The sequence below is a fragment of the Uloborus diversus genome, chromosome 9 (assembly GCF_026930045.1).
Source record: "Uloborus diversus isolate 005 chromosome 9, Udiv.v.3.1, whole genome shotgun sequence".
Classification (NCBI taxonomy): Eukaryota; Metazoa; Arthropoda; class Arachnida; order Araneae; family Uloboridae; genus Uloborus; species Uloborus diversus.
Genome location: NC_072739.1, coordinates 75,111,720 through 75,133,923, shown reverse-complemented (window position 1 = coordinate 75,133,923; position 22,204 = coordinate 75,111,720). Strand labels below are relative to the sequence as shown.

At 33.8% G+C, this 22,204-nt stretch overlaps 1 protein-coding gene across 1 annotated transcript in view; it reads left to right on the top strand.

The window, feature by feature from the left end:
• Positions 1 to 21,978, top strand: part of LOC129229535 (protein slit-like) — a 41,572-nt gene extending 19,594 nt beyond the window's left edge. Inside the window, exons 3-6 of the mRNA XM_054863856.1 lie at positions 12,062 to 12,360; positions 12,773 to 13,093; positions 15,781 to 15,929; positions 21,519 to 21,978. Of these exons, the coding sequence (XP_054719831.1) occupies positions 12,062 to 12,360; positions 12,773 to 13,093; positions 15,781 to 15,929; positions 21,519 to 21,664 (915 nt within the window). The 3' untranslated portion in view covers positions 21,665 to 21,978. The remainder of the gene's footprint in view (positions 1 to 12,061; positions 12,361 to 12,772; positions 13,094 to 15,780; positions 15,930 to 21,518) is intronic.
• Positions 21,979 to 22,204: the final 226 nt, after the last annotated feature.

The following is a 22,204-nucleotide window of genomic DNA, read 5'->3' as shown; positions in this document are numbered from 1 at the left end:
TCTGAATGACATGACAAGATTGCGAAATGTACCGTATCATAATCATAATAACTAAGTCAATTAAAATTAACTAAAAAGTGTCAAATAAAAAATTATTAAATAAAAACAAAAAACCTGACTGCGTAAAAACCAAAAAAAAAAAAAAAACTAAAATGAAAAATGTATAAGCCCAGTAGTTTAGAATGTTATAAAGTACTACTGAAACACTACATCGTTGAAACAGGGGTGCCCAGAGGGGGAGGGGGATTTGGCGCAAGTAGCGCCATCAATTTTTTTTGGGGGGGGGGATTTTTTTATTTTTTTCCCCCAGAACAAGAAATTTTTGATTTTTATAGGGAAGAAAAATTAAACGTATTCAACAAGAAATAGATGCATAAATAATACTTTTTTCATGTACTCTTTGAAAAATTTAATGACTGTGTTTCTTTTTCAATAAAGGGAACATCAGAGACGGAATAGAGTAGGCGTCAATTTCAAATCAGGATCAGACGATTTGATTTTTTAAAAATTTATTATAAATCTTCTGGGAGTAGCACAATTTTGAAGATGAATACGTGTGACAGTGATAAGAGGGAGGGAGGACAAAAATTACTAAAATAAAAAGTTTTTCTCTCTTTTTTATTCATTGTTTGTAAGAAATCTGACCACTGACCACCTTTCACGGATTCATTTGCACCTTGACAATCGTTAGGAACTAGTTTTGAAGTTTGTGAATAACTCATATTTTATTCCTTCAATCAACAATTAATATATTTTCTTCATTAACTAGCTTAAGTTTATGCAGAACTTTTCATTTCACTTTACTCCCATCTTCTTTACCATTTTTAAATTGATTGTTTCAATTTATCATTGGATGATTTTTATAAAATTTTAGTGATGTTAAAAGTAAAACAGTTTGTTCTTACGGGGAGATAGTACCCTGAAACCGTGAACAAATAATGTTACAGTTTTTATTAATTCAAAAAATAAAATTTTCTAATCTTTCAAGCAATATCAAATTCATGTTTCTATGTCGATTAAAAGTAACACGATTTAAATATTAACTAGCTGCGTGCCCGGCGTTGCATGTGCTACTTAAAAAATGAAAGAGATGTCCAATTGATGTTTTTGCATTACTCTGACATCAGTTTCTAAAGCGCTAAAGAGTAAAAAAATACGCGTAATGCAAGGTTTGCAGAACACCAGTAGAGCGTATTTTTGTCAAAAATCTCTTTAACTTTAATCATAGTTATCAATGATACAAGTTATAAGCATTTTCAATTAGCACAAAAGATGAAAATATATGCATTATCAACTGTAATCTGTGCTCACGTTAAAATGAATTACATCTGATAGACTATATCTGAAATATTTATGTACAATTACAATCAGCTTTTTACATAGAATGACACATACTTTTTGGTTGATTACGTGAAAATAAAGCACCAAGACTAAATAACTACCAATAAACGTTAACTTAATTCGCAACTCCAACGAACTATAGGGGGCACTGAAGTCACTGTCTAATGGCGGACTTAAAAACTAAAACAAACGCACATGGTAACGAAGAAAATGCTAAAAGTGTTGTGATTTTTGTTCGTACGTATGATTTTTTCGCTTTATTCTTTTTAAATTAATTTTCAAAGTCTTGTGGATATTCTGGCCCACGTAGAAAGAAATGAGAATTCAAGAAGCATTACTAAACGTCAAAGATTAATGCAAACTACGTAGTTCGTAGTTCTAAGCAGCTATTTCCACGATGTTGAATTCGATATTTATCAATTCTTGATAAAACTAAATAATAATTGTGGCCTGACAAGAATAAAAATTAATGCTAGAAAATTCAATATGACATTACAAATTGTTATCGAAAGAAGATGATACTTTTTTGCCTTGCTTGGCTAGCGCTTATTATTTGCCATTTGTAGCTGAGTTATTTCTCTCGAATTCCCGAATCGGTTAATTTAAAAATTTTCTGTTTCGATTTTTCTAATTTCTGAGATACGATTTAATTGTGTCATGTTATGCAAATCATCAACAAAATTCTCACGGATATATGGTGGTAGTTTTCTTTTCAGTTGATTGACCATTATTTCTTTTCACTTATCGAATTCTGTAATCTTACTACCATTTTATTCCACTAATGATAAAAATTAAAAATGGTTTAACTAAAAACGCGAAATCTCGCCTAGGCTACTTTGCTCGCACTATACTAAAACTATAACCCTAAACAAATTTGACGAAACCTTTCAGCTGAAAATAAAAGGAATAAAGTAAATTCTTTCTCGGTTATTCATTTTGTTCTACGATAATATATTCAAGAAAATATTTTGCATACTGTCCATTCCAACTAAATGCTGCTGTAAAATATGGTAAGTTTAATTAATTTAAGATTAAAAAAAACCCCATATTCTTACAAATTCATACAAAACAATAAATTTTTTTACCTTGTATAACGTTATCCAAGTTTGTTAATCCAGAATTTTCGCTTTCACCAATTATTAAGGAAATAATGAAAACTAACATTATTTTGAGATGCTCGAGAATACTACTAAGGGACGAATTAATTTCTGTAGCTGAAAGCAAACTAAGACACATCGATTGCGTTAATAGATACTCAGAACAAACTGCCTGTGTTTACGTCAACAGACACACGTGGAACGCAACGTGGCAATGTTTTAGTTTCATTTGCAGTTTTGTAAATCACCGCAAGGTAGCGTATTCGAGCGCTGGAGTTCCGAATACCAAGTCATCAGATTCCAATTTAGCTTTAGTTAAAATCCTTAAAAACAATCTTTTTTGTTCAACTATGTTTCACAAAGAAATCCAAACGATCTTAATTTAACATGTTCGTTTAACTATATAAACTGTATTTTAAAAATAGAAACAGGAAGGAAAAAGAGAGTTATTAAAATTCGAAAACTCACCCATGTGACGGGAAAAAGTCCAACGAAATAAACATAATTAGCCGCACATCCTTAGTGTACCAAATATGAGGCCGGTGAATGATAAACTTACCCTATAATCAATAAACATAGCTAAAGAAACAACTTTCATATGCTGCAAAGTGTTAAGAACGTTGAATGTAAAAAATAAAAAAAAGGACAGACGATAAAATAAAGGCTATGTCCGAATAGAGCAACCAATTTCAATTTAATTTAAAATGAAATTCTAGATGGAAACGTTGTTTTAAGATTTGTACAGCAGCCAAAAAAATCTCTTTTAAAACAATTATTCGAATTTTACTTGCTCACGCATATGCAAAATGGCAACAGGAAAGAAATAAAAATTCCTGAATAACGTTATGTTAATTAACGTTTTAATTAATATCTCCGCTAATTAAAGTCGCACAATTACGAGATTCGTCCTATTGTTTTCTTTGGAAAATTTCGAATTGATCGGTATCTCGTTCGACTCTCAATTCGCAGAGGTTCTCGAGAAGATCGATCTTCAGACAGACAGACAGACAGACAGACGGACACGAACAGATTTTAATATTATAAAACTAGCTTGCGTGCCCGGCGTCGCACGGGCTACTTAAAAAATGAAAGAGCTGTTCAATTGATGTTTTTGTATTATTCTGACATCAGTTTCTAAAGCGCTAAGGAGTAAATAATTACGCGTAATGCAAGGTTTGCAAAACACCAGTAGAGCATATTTTTGGCAAAAACCTCTTTAACGTTAACCATATTTATCAATAATACAAGTTATGAGTTTTTTCAATTAGCACAAAAGATGAAAATATATTGCGCACTTTAAACTGAATTAAATCTGATAGAATATATCTGAAATATTTATGTACAATTACAATCAGCTTTTTACATAAAATGACACACACTTTTTTATTGATTACGTGAAACTAAAGCACCAAGACTTATTAAATACCAATAAGCATTAATTTAATATCAAGTCATCAGATTCCAATTAAGCTTTAGTTAAAATCCTTAAAAACAATCTTTTTTGTTCAACTCTATTTCACTTAAAGAAATCCAAACAATCTTAATTCAACGTGTTCTTTTAACGATACAAACTGTATTGCAAAAATCGAAACAGTAAGGAAAAAGAGATTCATTAGAATTCGAAAACTCACCCATGTGACGGTAAAAAGTCCAACAAAATAAACATAATTAGTCGCACATCCTAAATGTACCAAAATATGAGGCCGATGAATGATAAACTTACACTACAATCAATAAACATTACTAAAGAAACATTTTTCATATGCTGAAAAGAGTTAAGAACGTTGAATGTGAAAAATAAGAAAGGACAGACGATAAATGTCCGAATAGAGCAACCAATTTTAAACTAATTTAAAATGAAATTCTAGATGGAAACGTTGTTTTAAGATTTGGACGGCAGCCAAAAAATCTCTTTTAAAATAATTATTAGAATTTTACTTGCTCACGCATATGCAAAATGGCAACAGGAAAGAAATAAAAATTCCTGAATAACGTTATGTTAATTAACGTTTTAATTAATATCTCCGCTAGTTAAAGTCGCACAATTACGAGCTTGGTCCTATTGTTTTCTCTGGAAAAATTCGAATCGATCGGTATCTCGTTTGACTCTCGATTCGCAGCGGTTCTCGAGAAGATCGATCTTCAGACAGACAGACAGACAGACAGACGGACGCGAACAGATTTTAATATATAGTAGATGAAATTCTAGATGGAAACGTTGTTTTAAGATTTGTACAGCAGCCAAAAAAATCTCTTTTAAAACAATTATTCGAATTTTACTTGCTCACGCATATGCAAAATGGCAACAGGAAAGAAATAAAAATTCCTGAATAACGTTATGTTAATTAACGTTTTAATTAATATCTCCGCTAATTAAAGTCGCACAATTACGAGATTGGTCCTATTGTTTTCTTTGGAAAATTTCGAATTGATCGGTATCTCGTTCGACTCTCGATTCGCAGCGGTTCTCGAGAAGATCGATCTTCAGACAGACAGACAGACAGACAGACAGACGGACACGAACAGATTTTAATATTATATAATAATATACTAGCTGCGTGCCCGGCGTTGCACGGGCTACTTAAAAAAAGAAAGAGATGTCCAATTGATGTTTTTGTATTACTCTGACATTAGTTTCTAAAGCGCTAAGGAGTAAATAAATACGCGTAATGCAAGGTTTGCAAAACACCAGTAGAGCTTATTTTTGGCAAAAATCTCTTTAACGTTAATCATAGTTATCAATGATACAAGTTATGAGCATTTTCAATTAGCACAAAAGATGAAAATATATGTATTATCAACATATATTTATACAGATCTATATATATATATATATATATATATATATATATATATATATATATATATATATATATAAATATATATATATATATATATATATATATATATATATATATATATATATATATATATATATATATATATATATATATATATATATATATATATATATATATCTGTGCTCACGTTAAAATGAATTACATCTGATAGACTATATCTGAAATATTTATGTACAATTACAATCAGCTTTTGACTTAAAATGACACACACTTTTTGGTTGATTACGTGAAACTTAAGCACCAAGACTAAATAATTATCAATAAGCATTAATTTAAAGTCATCAGATTCCAAATTAGCTTTAGTTAAAATCCTTAAAAACAGTTTTTTCTGTTCAACTCTGTTTCACTTAAAGAAATCCAAGCAATCTTAATTTAACATGCCCTTTTAACGATACAAACTGTATTTCAAAAATTCGCAACTCCAACGAACTATAGGGGGCACTGCAGTCACTGTCTAATGGCCGACTTAAAAACTAAAACAAACGCATGTGGTAACGAAGAAAATGCTAAAAGTGTTGTGATTTTTGTTGTTATGTATGATTTTTTCGCTTTATTCATTTGAAAAGATTTTTCAAAGTCTTTTGGTTATTCTGACCCATATAGAAAGAGATTAGAAATCAAAAAGTATTACGAAAGTAAACAATTAATGCAGAACACACAGTAAGTTGTTCTGAAGCAGCCATTTTCACGATGTTGAATTCGGAATTCATAAATTTTTGGTTAGCTTCGAACGGCATTTTCATTTTGTACCGTTTTTTCTATACATTAGTACATATTAAGTTCAGTTTCGTGACATTTCCGGCATTTGTTGACATTTTTGTCACATAGTGCACATACGTGGCAGACTGTCAAGAGTAACGTTTAACACTAGATAATTTATTTCTATGCCTATATGATTGGATATCCAAAGAAATCATGCATTTAATTCATTCGTCATGGAAATGATTTACCTGATATGCGAAATCTTGTCAAGATACATTATCCTTTCACACAATTTTAAAACCATAACCCTATAAACAGATTTTTGGTGAACTTTTATTTTTTATTGTTCAAATTCTTAACGTTCTTTCTGGATTTTTCAATCTGCTCTGCGATAAATATTTTCAAGAAAATTTATTTGCATTCTGTCTATTTCAGTAGGATACTGTAGTAACAAAGGTTATTTAAATCATTTATGTGGAATTAGGTTAAGGAAAAGTGTCCAGTCAATGTTGTTAAGTTCGTTTTTTTTTTCATCGAATTGAAAAACTGATATTTATTCAAATTCACTCAGAACAAAATAAATAAAATGTGTACTCACAGCTTATATATGGTGGTAGTTTTCTTTTCAGTTGATTGACCACTATTTCTTTTTACTTATCGAATTCTGTAATCTTACTATCATTTTATTCCACTCATGATAAAAATTAAAAATGGTTTAACTAAAAACGCGAAATCTCGCCAAGGCTACTTTGCTCGCACAATACTAAAACTATAACCCTAAACAAATTTGGCGAAACCTTTCAGCTGAGAATAAAAGGAATAAAGTAAATTCTTTCTCGGTTAAACATTTTTCATTTTGTTCTACGATAATAAATTCAAGAAAATATTTTGCATACTGTCCATTCAAACTAAATGCTGCTGTAAAATATGATTCGTTAAATTAATTTAAGATTAAAAAAAACTCATATTCTTACAAATTCATACAAAACATAAAAAAATTTTACCTGGTTTTAAATTTTTACGTTATCCAATTTTGTTAATCCAGAGTTTTCTTGTTTACGCTTCCACCATTTAATACTTTTTTTGAAAGAAATAAGGAAAACTAATATTATTTTGAGAAGCTCGAGAATACTACTAAGGGACGAATTAATTTCTGTAGCTGAAAGCAAACTAAGACACATCGATTGCGTTAATAAATACTCAGAACAAACTGCCTGTGTTTACGTTAACAGACACACGTGGAACGCAACGTGGCAATGTCTTAGTTCCATCGGCAGTTTTGTAAATCACCGCAAGGTAGCGTATTCGAGCACTGGAGTTCCGAATAGAAACAGGAAGGAAAAAGAGAGTTATTACAATTCGAAAACTCACCCATGTGACGGGAAAAGGTCCAACAAAATAAACATAATTAGTCACACCTCCTAAATGTACCAAAATATGAGGCCGGAGAACGATAAACTTACACTACAATCAATAAACATAGCTAAAGAAACAACTTTCCTATGCTGAAAAAAGTTAAGAACGTTGAATGTAAAAATTAAAAAAAAGACAGACGATGAAATAAAGGCTATGTCCGAATAGTGCAACCAATTTTAATCTAATTTAAAATAAAAATTCTAGATGGAAACGTTGTTTTAAGATTTGGACAGCAACCAAAAAATCTCTTTTAAAAGAATTATTAGAATTTTACTTGCTCACCCATATGCAAAATGGCAACAGGAAAGAAATAAAAAAATTCCTGAATAACGTTATGTTAATTAACGTTTTAATTAATATCTCCGCTAATTAAAGTCGCACAATTACGAGATTGATCCTATTGTTTTCTTTGGAAAATTTCGAATTGATCGGTATCTCATTTGACTCTCGATTCGCAGCGGTTCTCGAGAAGATAGATCTTCAAACAGACAGACAGACAGACGGACGCGAACAGATTTTAATATATAGTAGAAATGGATATTGGATGAGGCAGAAATGCATTAAAATGTACGTACAGTTTTACATTCAAACGGGATTTTCTCAAAATCTCAATTTAAAAAACTCATGTTCTTCTTTCTAGAAGACCACTTTACATATTACTTTTTTTTAAAATTCAAAAAATTGAAAAAAATTTCAATTTTTTGAAATCCTTAAGGTTTTTTTATTTTTGCACTAATTAAAAAAAATTTTTTGCTAAACGATCACAATAATCATCTCTAAAAATCTGTGCATTCATTTGCTTATGAGTTTATTAGAAAATTTTCTGTGATTAATTATGTAAAAAATCAAAGTTTTTTTTTTAAATTGGTTTTTAAAGGTTTAACATGCTCTAAACATTTGAGTAATTTATAAAATGCTTATCCAATGCACAGTTTTGTCAAATATGTTATCCCAATTGCAAAAAGTATTACTTTAAAGCTATATCTTTAATAGAAAAAATCCTTAGGGATTCTAATGCCATGGAAACACAAAAATACCATCATCGAGAAAACGCAGTTTAAAGTTTTTCTTTTGCATAAGAACACATAGCGAGCATGGCCTAAAACCACTCATAACTTTTTAAATATTTGAACTAAAGCAATGAAACTTTTTCCCTGTGTTCAGAATAGTTTTTTGTTTTGAAATAAGCAATAAAAATTTTTTTTTGATCGTTTCATCATTTTTGAGGTACTGTAACCCCTTAAACAGCTTGTTTTTATGGTAAAAAATAGACAGTCTCTCTCTTTTTTTTTTTCATTTAAAAAGTGACTATTGATTGAAATGGAATAAATTATGAAGAAAAAAAAAACAGAAGTGCAGTAAAATTTTACTTCAGTAGACTCTTAAACATCTCTTGAAAATATTTTAAAAATTGTTAACTTTTATCATTAAGATTTTTGAAAAAAAGGTACATAAAGTTTAGCTAGGTTAGCTATTTAACGTTACGCGCATGCAGGGTACCGACTCCCCTTAAGGTGCTTTAATTATTTTTCTGAAATCATTTTTACTTTCTTCTATATCTAATATGTATAGAAGGAAGTAGTATTAGTCTTGTGAAAATTCTCGAGTTCTGATTTTCGATGTGTGCTGAATAGCTGAATCCATTTTTGGGGATTTCCGAAAAATCACAGTGTATCTGTGTGTGACCTATACTTTTTGGCTATGCGACTTCAATTTCAGAAAACTTCCAGGAAAGTGCCCCCACTGTAAAGCCCGAAAAACACCCTCCCTATCATTGAGTCATCTAAAACTGCGTTTCTAGAACTGCAATTTTGAAAAACTTATAGGAGAGATCCCCTGAATCCCCCTCTTTCCTTAACACTATCAAAGATAAACTATAATTGCGTTTTTGGGGTATAAATTTTGAAAAATTGCCGGGGGAATGCCACCGAACATCACCTTCCACTAACATTATCAAAGTTCTACCCAAAAATTGCGTTTTTAAAGCTGTAAGTCCAAAATTTAAGTGGAGGGCCCCATTCTCTTCCCCCACTTTTGTCATCATCATTAAAGATCGTCTTAAATTTGATTTTCAGGGCTTCAATTTCGAAAAATATTCGTGGGGAGAGCTTCCGAAAACGCTTCTCCCTAACGTCACGAAGGTCGACTACAATTGCGATTTTAGAGTTTAAATTTCAGAAAACTGTCTGCTTTTTCACCATAGATAGCCTACATAGCGCTTTTAAGACTTCAATTCGAAAATTTTCCGTGGACGAGCACCCGCAAATCTCTTCTTCCCCCAACATTACCACAGATAGTCTAAAACCGTGTTTTTAGAATTACAATTTTGAAAATTTATCGGTGAAGAACCCTCGAACCCGTCCCCTTTCCCTGACACAACGGTAGACTATCTACAATTTTGTTTTTGAGTTTCAATTTCAAAAAATTGCCGGGAAGAGGCAAACGAGCTTTTTCTCCCCATAACATCACCAATGATCGTCTAAAACTGTTTTCAAAAATTTTCCGGGGGAGAAACTCCCGGACCCCCTACCTTAGTGAATATATCTAGTAATCACCCCATCCCAAATCAGAAAAGGTTGAATCCGTTCTCTCTATTTATTCATACGCTTGGAAAAAGAATGAGATGTAGCAAAACTCAAAGTTCTCAAAACTTTTTACTCAAGGGCCACATTCTAAGTTTAGTGAAGGCGACTCGGTTCAACAATCTAACAATATTTCAGTTCAAGTGGTAGTTCTTAGCGTTACCCCCCCCCCCCTTCCCCCGTGAGCTTGACTGGAAATTAGACTCTAAAAACTTATGTTTAACCCGATTCGAAAGCGAGAAAATTAGGGGGTGGGGGGATTTGCGCCATTAAGCTTGGGTGGGATGAGCACCCCTGCATTGAAATAGTTTTATAACCGTACACAGATAAGACAAATCATAAATTCATAAGCAGAATAGAAGGATCAACAGTCGGGGCCCATTCAAATTTTACGGGGTTCCTTGAATCAGAAAGGAATGGGCCCCGACTGTTGATCCTTCTATTCTGCTTATGAATTTATGATTTGTCTTATCTCTTTACGGTTATAAAACTATTTCAGCGGTGTAGTTATTCAGTAGTACTTAATAACATTCTAAACTACTGGGCTTATACATTTCTCATTTTAGGTTTTTTTTTTTTTCCGGTTTTTACGCAGTTGGGTTTTTTGTTTTTATTTAATAATTTTTTATTAAATAATTTGACTAACTACCAAACGGCACGAACTTGAGGGTCACGGATTTAGACAAAATCCTAGATATAGGTCAATTACCACTAGGTATGAGCCCAGGTAAAGGGATTTGACTGCATAGGCCCTAGTTCGGCGGAAACGGGGGTCCAAAATTGATAATTTGGACCCAGTATTGCAATGGAGTTTTTTTTTTTTTTGAATTACCATTTTTAGCTCTTTGTCTGCTATTGTACTGCAGTATGAGCCATTTGCATGCACTTACCTTTGAATTATTTACGCTGAATGCTAATTTTTAATAAGTAGTTCTCAAATTTACATTATATACAACTTTAAATTTCAATAACTTGAATGCCATAATAAATAACATAGTTAAGGATATTTATCGTTTCCAAATGAAACTAATTGTTTTCATTTTATATTAATTCTCTGCTAGTAAAAAGTATGTATCGTTTGTTAATGAAAATATTTACTTTAACTGGAATTTTTCGTCTGCTATCAAAGATATTCCACAACGATAAGCAAAAAGTTGGAGAGGAGAAAAAGCTCTAATGTATTGCACATGGCACATAAAAAAAAAAAAAAAAAAAAAAAAAAAAAAAAATACGAGATCGTTTCCACTTTTCAAGTAACTTAAATATTGCTCATAAATAAATAGGTGTTCTCCCTTCCACTCGTTGTACTAACAAAAGATGCCAAATGTGTTGGGACATCGATCATAGTGTCGAAGTTTGAAATTCAAATGCAAACGCTATTGCATTTCTAGGGCCAAACTAGCAACTTTGAACCCTCATTGCAGCCAGACTAGGGTCTATGCAGTCAAACCGCTTTACCTAGGCTCATATTTAGTGGGAATGGACCTATATCTAGAATTTCGTCCAAATCCGTGACCCTCAAGGTCGTGCCGTTTGGTCGTAAGTTTAATATTTTTAAGAAAATTACTCTAATCGGTGCGCTTTCATTGTTTACGCTTTTGCCGATGACATCATAAATGATGAAGTCACATTCAGTGTTACCATTTACAGACCACAATATTTAAATCGCATCTTTAATCACGTGTACTGGCAACGATATTGTTGATAGCAAGCGCAGAGCGCAATATTTAATTTGCTTCTTGATTATCATAACGTGGAAACGTGATACAGATGCGCCAAAGTGCATCATCTGTGACGTCATAGTGACCACGCCTTGTTTGAAAAATCGGACATTTTAAAAAATTAATGAAAAAACAACTGTTGTGAAAATTAAAGTATTTTATGGGTCCATGTTATTTTTTTGCTTATTCTATCAATTTCAGTGACTAAAAATAGCACTTTTGACTGAAGGAAACAACCCCATTCATTTCTTTCTTTCCTGTCTTCATTCTCTTGTTTTTCTTTCTTTTTTTTTGTAACTTTTACGGGGAAGTATGCTAAAAACTGTTTATTTCCCCTTTAGGTTACCAAGTCTTTCAAAAGCATGATCGTCGACCGCTTGGTAATGCTGAACACCTTCTCAAAGATTGAAGATGAAGAACTAGACGACATGAATGAAATTGAAGTTATCCCTACTCCCGATCCAGATTCTAAAGAGTACAAACAAATGAACATCTTTCCAAAAAAATGGTTGTCTGCTCTGCGAGTTCGGGAGCTGGAGATCCAGGGAGGTAATCTGCACAACTGCTTTTTGTGCAATGAAGCTCTGGAAGGGCAAGCTGAGTTCCTGACTAGTTTAATTGCCAAGAATGCTGGATTGAGGTTTGATTTTATTATTTTTTTAAATATGTTTCGAATTTTGTTTTTCGAAGTATTAGCTGTTTTCTAGTCGAAACTTTTGAATTATTTTCTACAATTTGCTGTCAGACATTTTTTAAAGATTATTCTTAATGACTAAATTTAATTATCTTGATGCTGCAGCTTGGACGTGTAATTGATTAGTATTCTTATCTGGTATTTCAAATGTTTAATTTTTTTTTCAATAAAGTGATAAGAAAATTTTTATATACTCATGCTTCAAGTGCAGAATATATTATATGTATTCTGGGGCGAGCATCATCTTAAGTTTAGGTGCGGGGAAAAAAAAGTTTGGGCTGTTCTTAGCTATCATAAGTCGCTTGAGCAGGGTTTTTCTCTAAAATTTCATTGTTATTGAAGTACTTTATTACTACAGTGGTCACGTGTGCTCCACTTGCTCCTTGGGATCGAATCCATCGTCCCTGTCCACGAGGGAGTTCAAGAAAACCCCTCTGGTGGAGACCGTAGACCTCTCCTACAATGCTATTGATGTGATCGACGGCGCCGCATTCCCTTCTACCATGAAGGAGTTGAAGACGATCATTTTGTCCAACAACCAGCTGACTCGCATCAATGACAATGCCTTCTCCAACCTCCATCAACTAACCGCACTGGACCTGTCGAGAAACCAACTGACCTCCTTCAGCAGGAAGATCTTCAGATCAGATGACAGATCTCTGAGATCTCTGGATTTAAGGTAGGTGCAAGGGCGGCGGATCCAGAAATTTTTCAAGAAGGGAGCGGTTGATTTTTTAGCTTACCTCTACCACATATCTAATTTACACCTGCTTAAAGGAGGGGGGTGGGGGAAAGAGGCTGCTGCATCATTTTACCTAACACAACTGAAGTATGAAGTATAAAAATTTATCCAAGGTGGTCCTCCCGAACAAATTCCTTTCCTTTTCCGTTGGAAGAGTTATTCAAAAACTGCTTTTTGAAACTTAAATTTCGTAGTAATTCCAGGACAATGTTTTGAGACCCCTTCATCCTAACATGATCGAAGGTCGTCCAAAAGTGCGCTTTTTTGAATCTTCAGTTCCGAAAAATAATCAAACAAAAGGCACTGGACCGATTTCTTCCCCAAACACTACTTGAGATGCCTACAATCGCGTCATTAAAAATTAAATTTTGCAAAATACCCAGGAGGAGACCTCCAAACTCTTCCTTTTAACGTCACCAAAAATCGTCTGAAACTGCCGTTTGGAAACTTCAATTCCGAACAGGGAGATTCGAACCCCATTCTTTTCTTTAATGTCGTCGAAGATGGTCTACACTTGCCTCTGATGGGTCTCTCAGGGGAGGAGCGATCGTCCCTGTGAAATGTCGAATTCAAGTTAGTTAGAAAAAGATTCTAAGGTAAAGCAACATTAACACTGCGTCCGCACATCCCGTCACCGACGTACTTTTCTCTCTAACCAGTTTTCGGCCGGCGTTTCCAATGACAGCAAGCCGTATTGTACGGGATCCGTCAACGTGACGAGAAGCTAGATATTTGACGTCCGTTGAGTTGGGAGTCGCATTTCATTGGTCTCCACAAGATTCTCTTTATTGTGTGAGCACTTAACGGACGTTCGCAATATGAATGCTTCTCCCCTTTCGGAAAACGTTCGTCTGTCCGCTTGACGTGGTTAACGTGATGTGCGGACGATGTTTGAATTACTATTAAGAAAGCTAAAAATTTATTTATAAATATTTAAAAAAAAAAAAGAAAAGAAAACTATTTAAAATTAGACCGTATCAACTCTCGAACTATACTATTCGTTTTATCGCTTGCCGTTGCCAAAATACTGTTTTACAATATTTAGCAGCAACGGCGTCCTCCGCTATGTTTAGTTAATTTGACAGTGAGAGTGTGCCCTAGTTCTTGCTCTGGAAGTTAAAGCAAAATCATATGATAGTGGTCGACAAAAGCTTTTGTCCGATGTCTTTTCTTCCACAAGCTCACTTAGTTTGCATTGAAAAAAGGTTCTTTGCAAACTCGAAACACGTGTCTGCAGTAATCTGCAATTTTGAGCTATTATATGTAGTTATTTCTTGTTTTACTTTTCACGCACAAAGGTATATATTCAATTTAATGTAAATGTGTATTTCGTTTTCCCCCCTTTAAAATACAGTAAGTATTTTGCCCCCTCCCTCCCCCGAAAATTATGACATGATGGGAACTTTCCAAAATGTACACGATGAATGGGGAGGGGCTCGCGTGTGATAACACACTTATGCAAAAGAAAGAGCACTTTCTGGAGAGTTTGTGGAAATGGGAACTACTCGTGTAACACATTTTTGCAAAAGGAGGAATACTTTTTTGTGGAGAATTTGTGGAAATGGGAGCTATAGCACACTTTTGCAAAAGAATAAACACTTTTTTTTGTGGAGAGTTTGTAGAAATGAGGCTGTTTTTACCTTGTATTACCTTGTGTAACTTTCATTTCGGTATTGCTTCAACTAATAACCCCCAACTTATAAATAAATTAAAAAATATAATAATTATTATGTTTTAAAATTTATTTATTTACGTTTTTACCATCTATAAATCTCCTCTATTGATCCCTTTTTTGTTCAATTTGTTGTTAATTTCAATAGGGAAGTTGCAACCTATTAAATGTTCATATTTTGACTATTGGATATTGTTAATTGACCCTCAAGACTAAAAAATTCACCATCGCCGAATTTTAAAACACCGTGATTGATTTTTAATGAATTTTTAAAAATCCACGCGCAAAAGTGCGCTTTTCTGAAACGTCACGAGCTTACGTCACGGCAGCCTTCCGCCGAAGATCCCTTGTTTTCGCAAGGGACATTTTGAGCGCGCTGATATTTTTATTTTTTAGAAATTCAATAATCTTTTTGAACACACTATGGAGGCCGGATTCGTTAAAGCACAATCTAAATAATCTTCCTCAAGTAACATCAATGATGATATTCGAATATTTCCGAGAGGATGAGAGGTTTAATGTTCCAGAAACGCGAGGAGTTAAAAGCGAGGAGATAAGTCTTTTACGTTTCGTCTTCGAAGTCAACTTCGAAGCCTACCCGTCTTTCGGCTTCTTCCGTATCGGAAGAGCGCATGACGTCGCTTCCTATGCCATTTGACGTCACAAGCGCTTGAACTTTAAAAATTAATTTAAAAAAAACTACTTATCGTATCGCAAAATTTTTTTCACCTATGATGTTCATACATGTTACTCTATCATATAAAAATAAAATTGAAAAATCGAAGACTTCCCTATTGTTAATGTTCAAGTTGTTGTAAATTTTGGTCAATTTGTTTGTTAACGTACATTTGTGATTTAGTTTTTGTTCGTGAATTGTGCCTGTACAACACTTAAAAGACAAAGCTCCATGTCTTTGATTCAGTTTAATGAGCTTGAGCATATTTTCTTGCAGTTACAACGCTATTCTGTCTCTTCCGAGCGATATGTTCGATAGGATTCAAGTCTTGCGTGAAGTGAAATTGAGTTACAATCTGATAACTACGCTCCCTAACACTACTTGGACCAAAATGCCAGTGCTAACAGAAAGAATTGATCTTAGAGGTAAGCCTTTTATTCCTTCCAATGTGCTTAGTTCCTTAATTTGGATTTTTTTTTTCCAATCTAGAGACTATTTCTATAAGTTTGGTTTGCATTAAAAAGTATGAAATAAACTGGAGCTTTTATGGGTTCGTATGTCCAGAATGCAGTTTACTTTTTATGGCGCTGAGTAAAACCTAGAGGCGGATGAAAACGACCATTTTAGGGGGATGGGGCGGGGTCACGCTGAAGAATGTAGGGTTTTTAGTTACGAAATATTTGAAACTGCTTGGGTGTCAATGAAAAGCAACAAATCGACTAGAAATGAATTGCCTAGTAGGGTATAAAAGTCACTAATTAATTTCATAAACAAAGAAAGGAATAGTATTTCAAGCATTTACTCCTAAACATAATGTATTTCAAATATTACGACAATCGTCTGCATTTTTTTCCATTAATTATTTGAACACAATATGAATGGATATTTTCGACGATTTAGGCAGAGGAGGGGGGTTCATGACCCCTAGGATCTTTCCCTTGTATTCACCCCTGGTAAAACTACACTACGAGACAACACCGCTTTCCACTTGTGAACAGGGAAATTTTCAACCTTTTTGTTAAGACCAGGAGCTGGGTTATGTGGGTTATAAAAGTGCCCTGTGAAAGCGGCTTTTAGGTAAGCAGAAGAGTTAAAAAAAAAAAGCCTCTCTAATTTTCTTCATATTTCGTTGGCAATACAAAACACCTTCATTTTCAGTTCGCTGAGAAGAGATATTTGTAAAGTTTGCTTTCAGCAGAGACTTCATTAGGGGTAAAAATGCTTAAAATCAAAACAAACACAACTAGTTGTTAATATTTGCTCGAAGTGGTAAAGATTCTAATCGGATAATATTCAAAGAACAAACTAAACCAGTGGGTATCGAAGAAGAGACGAAAGGTACTAAAAAAAAAAAAGACCGACCATCTCGAGAAAAGTCACCGCCGAAATGTCTGCGCCTGTCAACTGCTATAGTAACGAGGCGCGTCTCATTTTTCCAAGGGACGCTTAATGTTGGAAAAACCCGTACGACTGCACAAAGGCGAGCAGACGAGTGGCGAAATGGCGCCAAAAAGCCTTCCTGCTATCCCTTGCAGAAACAGAATGAAGTCCATTTCTATGGCAGTAGATGGGCTCAGACTTGACGGCGGGAGCTTTTCTCGTGAAAGACACAGTAGTTTTTTTCAAATTTCGGCTGTGACCTTTTTCTGTAAAAAAACGTTAGGTATTCCTTTTGTCCGATAGTTGTTCCTCTCTACTAAATCAGCTTAGATTAAATGAAAAACTGAACAATTCCAAGCCTAAACGAAATGTAAAAGGTGGTTGAAAAAATATGTCCTGAACTACAGTTCGTAAAAATGTTCCTGATGAAATCTTTAGCGAGTGTAATAGAAAGGAAAATTTCTTTGTTGAACTTTTTGTGAAATTGACTGTTCAGCAAGGCATTCGAAAATTTTTCTTTTAAAAAGAACGCAATCATGATCATTTTCTTACAAAAACAAACCACTTAGATTTTTTTTTTAAATCTAGTACAATCTCCTGTTTTCAATCAACAGATGTCACTACCAAAGTACGGTTTGGCAGCTAGAATGTGACCGTCTAGGCAGCCTGCAAACTCATTCACAACTGTAGAAATTTCAAATAGTTTTCCCATCATTATTAAAGATTTTTTTTTCGATAAAAATATTTCTAGTTTGATTTCTGTAAAATGTTTTATTCCTTAAAATTAAGTTTACATTACATCAATTTAATCTCCGTTGCAAAAAAGAAATGTATTATTCATACTAAACATTTTCTGTAGCATAAAAATACTGGCTTTGGAAATGCATTCGAATCTTACTTGTGGTTCACTTCAGCATTGCTGGAATTTATGTGGTGAATCAGGAGTTCACTTCAAAACCAGTCAAAAACAAGATAAACAATGGTTGCTATAATCCAGCGGTTCCCAACCTTTTTCTCTTTGCGAACCCCTTGGAACAGGCAAAAAAGTTCGCGAACCCCCTGATGTTGAAATTAGTAACATGTAAGAAACAATAAAAAAACAGCATGCTTGCTTTCCATTTTTTGCAGCATTTGATTGCAATAAACAAAAATATAATTGTAAAATATCAAAGTGCAAACATTAATAAAAAGTTAAAACTACATCTACAAGAAAAATTATAAACAAGTTTTATAAACCAACTATTTTTTTAAGCATACTTTAAATTGGGGAAAAAATCCTTAATGCGATATTTATGGCTGTTTGACGGAACAAAGAAACTGAAAGTTTGGTTCAATGTCTGACAGTTTGAGTCTTAAATCAGGCTCTGCATTCAATCTGCTTCGGTATTTATCTTTGAGATAAGTATAGAAGGAAAATCCTTTCTCGCACAGATATGTTGTACAAAATGGTAATAAAATTCGAATTGCTTTTTTGGACAAAACGGTATAGTCATTTCTTACACTGAGCCAGAAGTCAATTAACGAGAGCTCTTTAAAGGTAGTTTTCAATGAATTATCACAGGATAACTCGATGAGCATTTCCTTTTCAGGTAATGTCAGGGTGTTCTCTAAGCATGGATTTCCTTCAAAAGGATTGCGTATCCAGTTGTTTGAGAGAGGGACGTTACGCCTATTAGGAAAATACTCGTCAAAAGTTAGTTCAAGATGTTGCAGATGTTCACATACATTTCTTTTAACGCTTTCATCAAGTTTCATTGAGTTTTCTGATAAAAAACTACTAAGAGAAGTGAAACAAGAAAACTCACCCATTTCCAGGCATTGGGTCCAGAAATTCAATTTTTTTTGCCATAGCTTCAATTTTATCACATACAACGAAAATATTAACAACTGCACCTTGCAAGGATAGATTTAATTCATTTAATTTTGAAAAGATATCAGCTAAATATGCAAGCCTTTGCATCCAAAGAGGATCGAATATGCAAGTGGACAAGTGAAATGGATGATCAACAAAAAATGCTTGGACTTCTGACTTTAATTCAAATAAGCGTGTCAAAATTTTGCCACGGGAAAGCCATCTAACTTCTGTGTGAAGAAGTAAAGTAACATGAAGGTTTCTCAATTCCTCACAAAGCGCGTGAAATAGACGGCAGTTTGTGGCACGTGATTTTATGAAATTTACAATTTTTACCGCATCATTCAAAGTAGCGGATAATTCTGCGGGAATACACATACATGCTAATGCTTGTCTATGAATGCAGCAATGAGTCCATTCAATTTTCTCGTTAATCTTCTTGACTCGCACCACAAAGCCAACAAATTTTCCTGTCATTGATTTTGCACCATCCGTGCACACACCCACACACAAAGACCAATCTATTCCATTTTCTTCAAAGTAACTGTTGACCAGTTCGAAAATTGCTTCTCCAGTTGTGTTGGTTTTCAAAGGTTTTGCAAATAGTACATCTTCTTTAATTGTATCGTTAAAAATATACCTAACATAGACAAGTAATATTGCAGCGTTTGCTACATCAGTCGACTCATCAAGCTGGATCGCAAAATTATTCTCTTTTATTCTATTCACAAGTTCTTTCTCCACATTACTTGCCAAATCAGTAATTCTGCGTGATACTGTGTTGTTTGATAGCGGAACCAGGTCAATTTTTTTTGCTGACTTTTCTCCCAGCATACACTTAGCAATATCTTTAGCACACGGTCCAATTAAATTTTCTGCAATTGTATGTGGCTGTCCAGATCTTGCAATTCTATAACTGACTCGATATGAAGTTTCAAGGGCCATTTTACTATCTTCGTTGGATTCTAACAGGAACGTAGAGACGCTACACTTTTTATTATATTCCAATTTTCTTTTAAAATATTCAATAGGTTTGTCCTTGTGTGTCGGATGCTTTGTTTCGAGGTGTCTTCTCAGAAGTGACGGTTTCAAACTGCTGTTCGCTAGAACTTCGTTGCAGAGAAGACAAAGCGGTCTAGGTTCAGACTCTTCTCCAGTAAAATAAAAGCCCATTTGTAAATAGTCACTGTCATATTTTCGCTTTTTTCCTTTTTTCACTTTTCTGTTTAGTCGGGGGAGGCGGCAGTTCATTACAGCTATCCATTTCAATATCCTGTGTTGATTCGAAAGTTACTGCTGATGTTGAGGGTTGATCGATTGACTGCTTGTCCATTTGTCGCTCAACCAAACTACCAGTTTTCAACCATCGATCCATAACAGCAGAAAGTTATTAAATCATAAAAATTACCAACACGATTATAACTTCACAAACAGAGTAGTAAGTTCACGTAGCAAAACCAACTGCAAACAAAATCACTTGTTTTCAAGCATCTCTAAAGTATCTCTAAATACGTCTGTTAACTATTTCCCCAGAACTATGAGCATGCTGATGTTATATATTTTTGAAAACGAACAGATGGGTAAAATCCAGTAATAAATTTTAAGTTTGGAGCCTTTTGCTGTCATGTCTGCTATTCGATGACTGAATTCGACGGAAATTCCCGAGTTATATTTCAACCAGATTAGAAATAATACCCCTATGATGCATTGTTTGAGAATTCTTTATTTTTTTCGACATATGAATATTATGTATATTGTTTGATTGACTCCACGCGATGGCGCCTTTTTAAGGTCATCGTGATCCCCGCCACAGCTTAATACAACGTTTCTGCATGGCGCCTCGCAATAAAGAAGGAAGGACATCTCTTTTTGTTGTCTATCGAAAAAAAAATGAGAAAATTTCTTTTTAACCAAGATTATAAAACCGCTGAAAGATTTTTTTTTTTTTTTCTTTTTTTTGAGCTTAATGCAAGAGTGGCGCGTTTTCAAATTAAAAAAAAATTAGTAACTATGTGTGCAAATTGAATATTTTATAATTTTTTACCAAACTAGGAAAAATCCGCCATTGCACCGAAATTTTCGCGAACCCCTGGGTGTTCGCGAACCACCGGTTGGGAACCTCTGCTATAATCTAACCAAGCTGTAAGTTGGCCAGACAAGTTTTTTTTACGTGAAACATCGTTGTTTGTTTTCAATAAGAAGTGAATTTCTATTAAAATCATCTGCGTGTAGTACACATTGTGAAAACCCGGTCCGCCATTGCACCGAAATTTTCGCGAACCCCTGGGTGTTCGCGAACCACCGGTTGGGAACCTCTGCTATAATCTAACCAAGCTGTAAGTTGGCCAGACAAGTTTTTTTTACGTGAAACATCGTTGTTTGTTTTCAATAAGAAGTGAATTTCTATTAAAATCATCTGCGTGTAGTACACATTGTGAAAACCCGGATTTACCGATCACGTGTTCTGCCCGCCTCATTTCCTATGAATTCGATGTTTTCGACTCTTTCCTTCCATCGAACGCTAATAATTCTGAGACTAAGGAGCGCTAAACCAGTAAGAATACCCTACATTTTCAATACTAATACCGGACGAAAAGGGTAAGATGTGTGAAGAAAAAAAAAAATCTTATGAAATATTAGTTATTCATTTTACATAAAATTTGTTCTTTTGTGTTAGAACTGTGAGCTTACTCGAAATCATGCTCTTATTTCAAAAGGAAATTCTTTTGGTACACTTATAGCATGTATTTGCGTAAAAAAGTTAAATGTTTTTTATTTTTAGGTAATTTCTTGGTATGTAATTGCTCAATGAAGTGGCTCAGAACAAATATCAACAAATCAACCAAAATACTGGCTCAGTGCCTTTTGCCTAAAGCAGTAGAATTCCAGGACTTGAAACCGAATCTAGCTTCTCTGCAGTCTTGCTGATTGATGTGTGAATGATGAGGAAGTGAATCTCTCAATTCAGAACATAAGGGATTTCATTTTCTCTCAAAACTCAATCCTTTTTTTTTTCTTTTTTCTTTTTTTTTTTTTTTTTTTTATCAGGGTTTGAAACTGACGCTTTTTTCACGCCTTGTTGATTGATGTAGGAATGATGAGAAAGTGAATCTCTCAATTCAGTACGTGAGGGATTTCATTTCCTCTCAAAACTCAATCCTTTTTACTATCAGGATTTGAAGTACTTAACTTTTCTATTATAAAAAATGGAAAAATAATAAAGTTTTGTTATTCTACGTTGATTTGTGTTATTTTTATGACTCATGTTTGATGTGATTTTCCAAAATAATCCCATTTTGGGACAAGTTGTGGAAAAATGCAGAATATACCTTCGGTAACGTATTCTATGTTTTCTTACAAAATGAATTTAAATTATCGTCTGTAATCAAAAAGCAACATTAATAAAAAAAAAAAAAAAAGTAAATCGCTACTCCAGAGCTCGAATACGCTACTTTGCGGTGATTAACA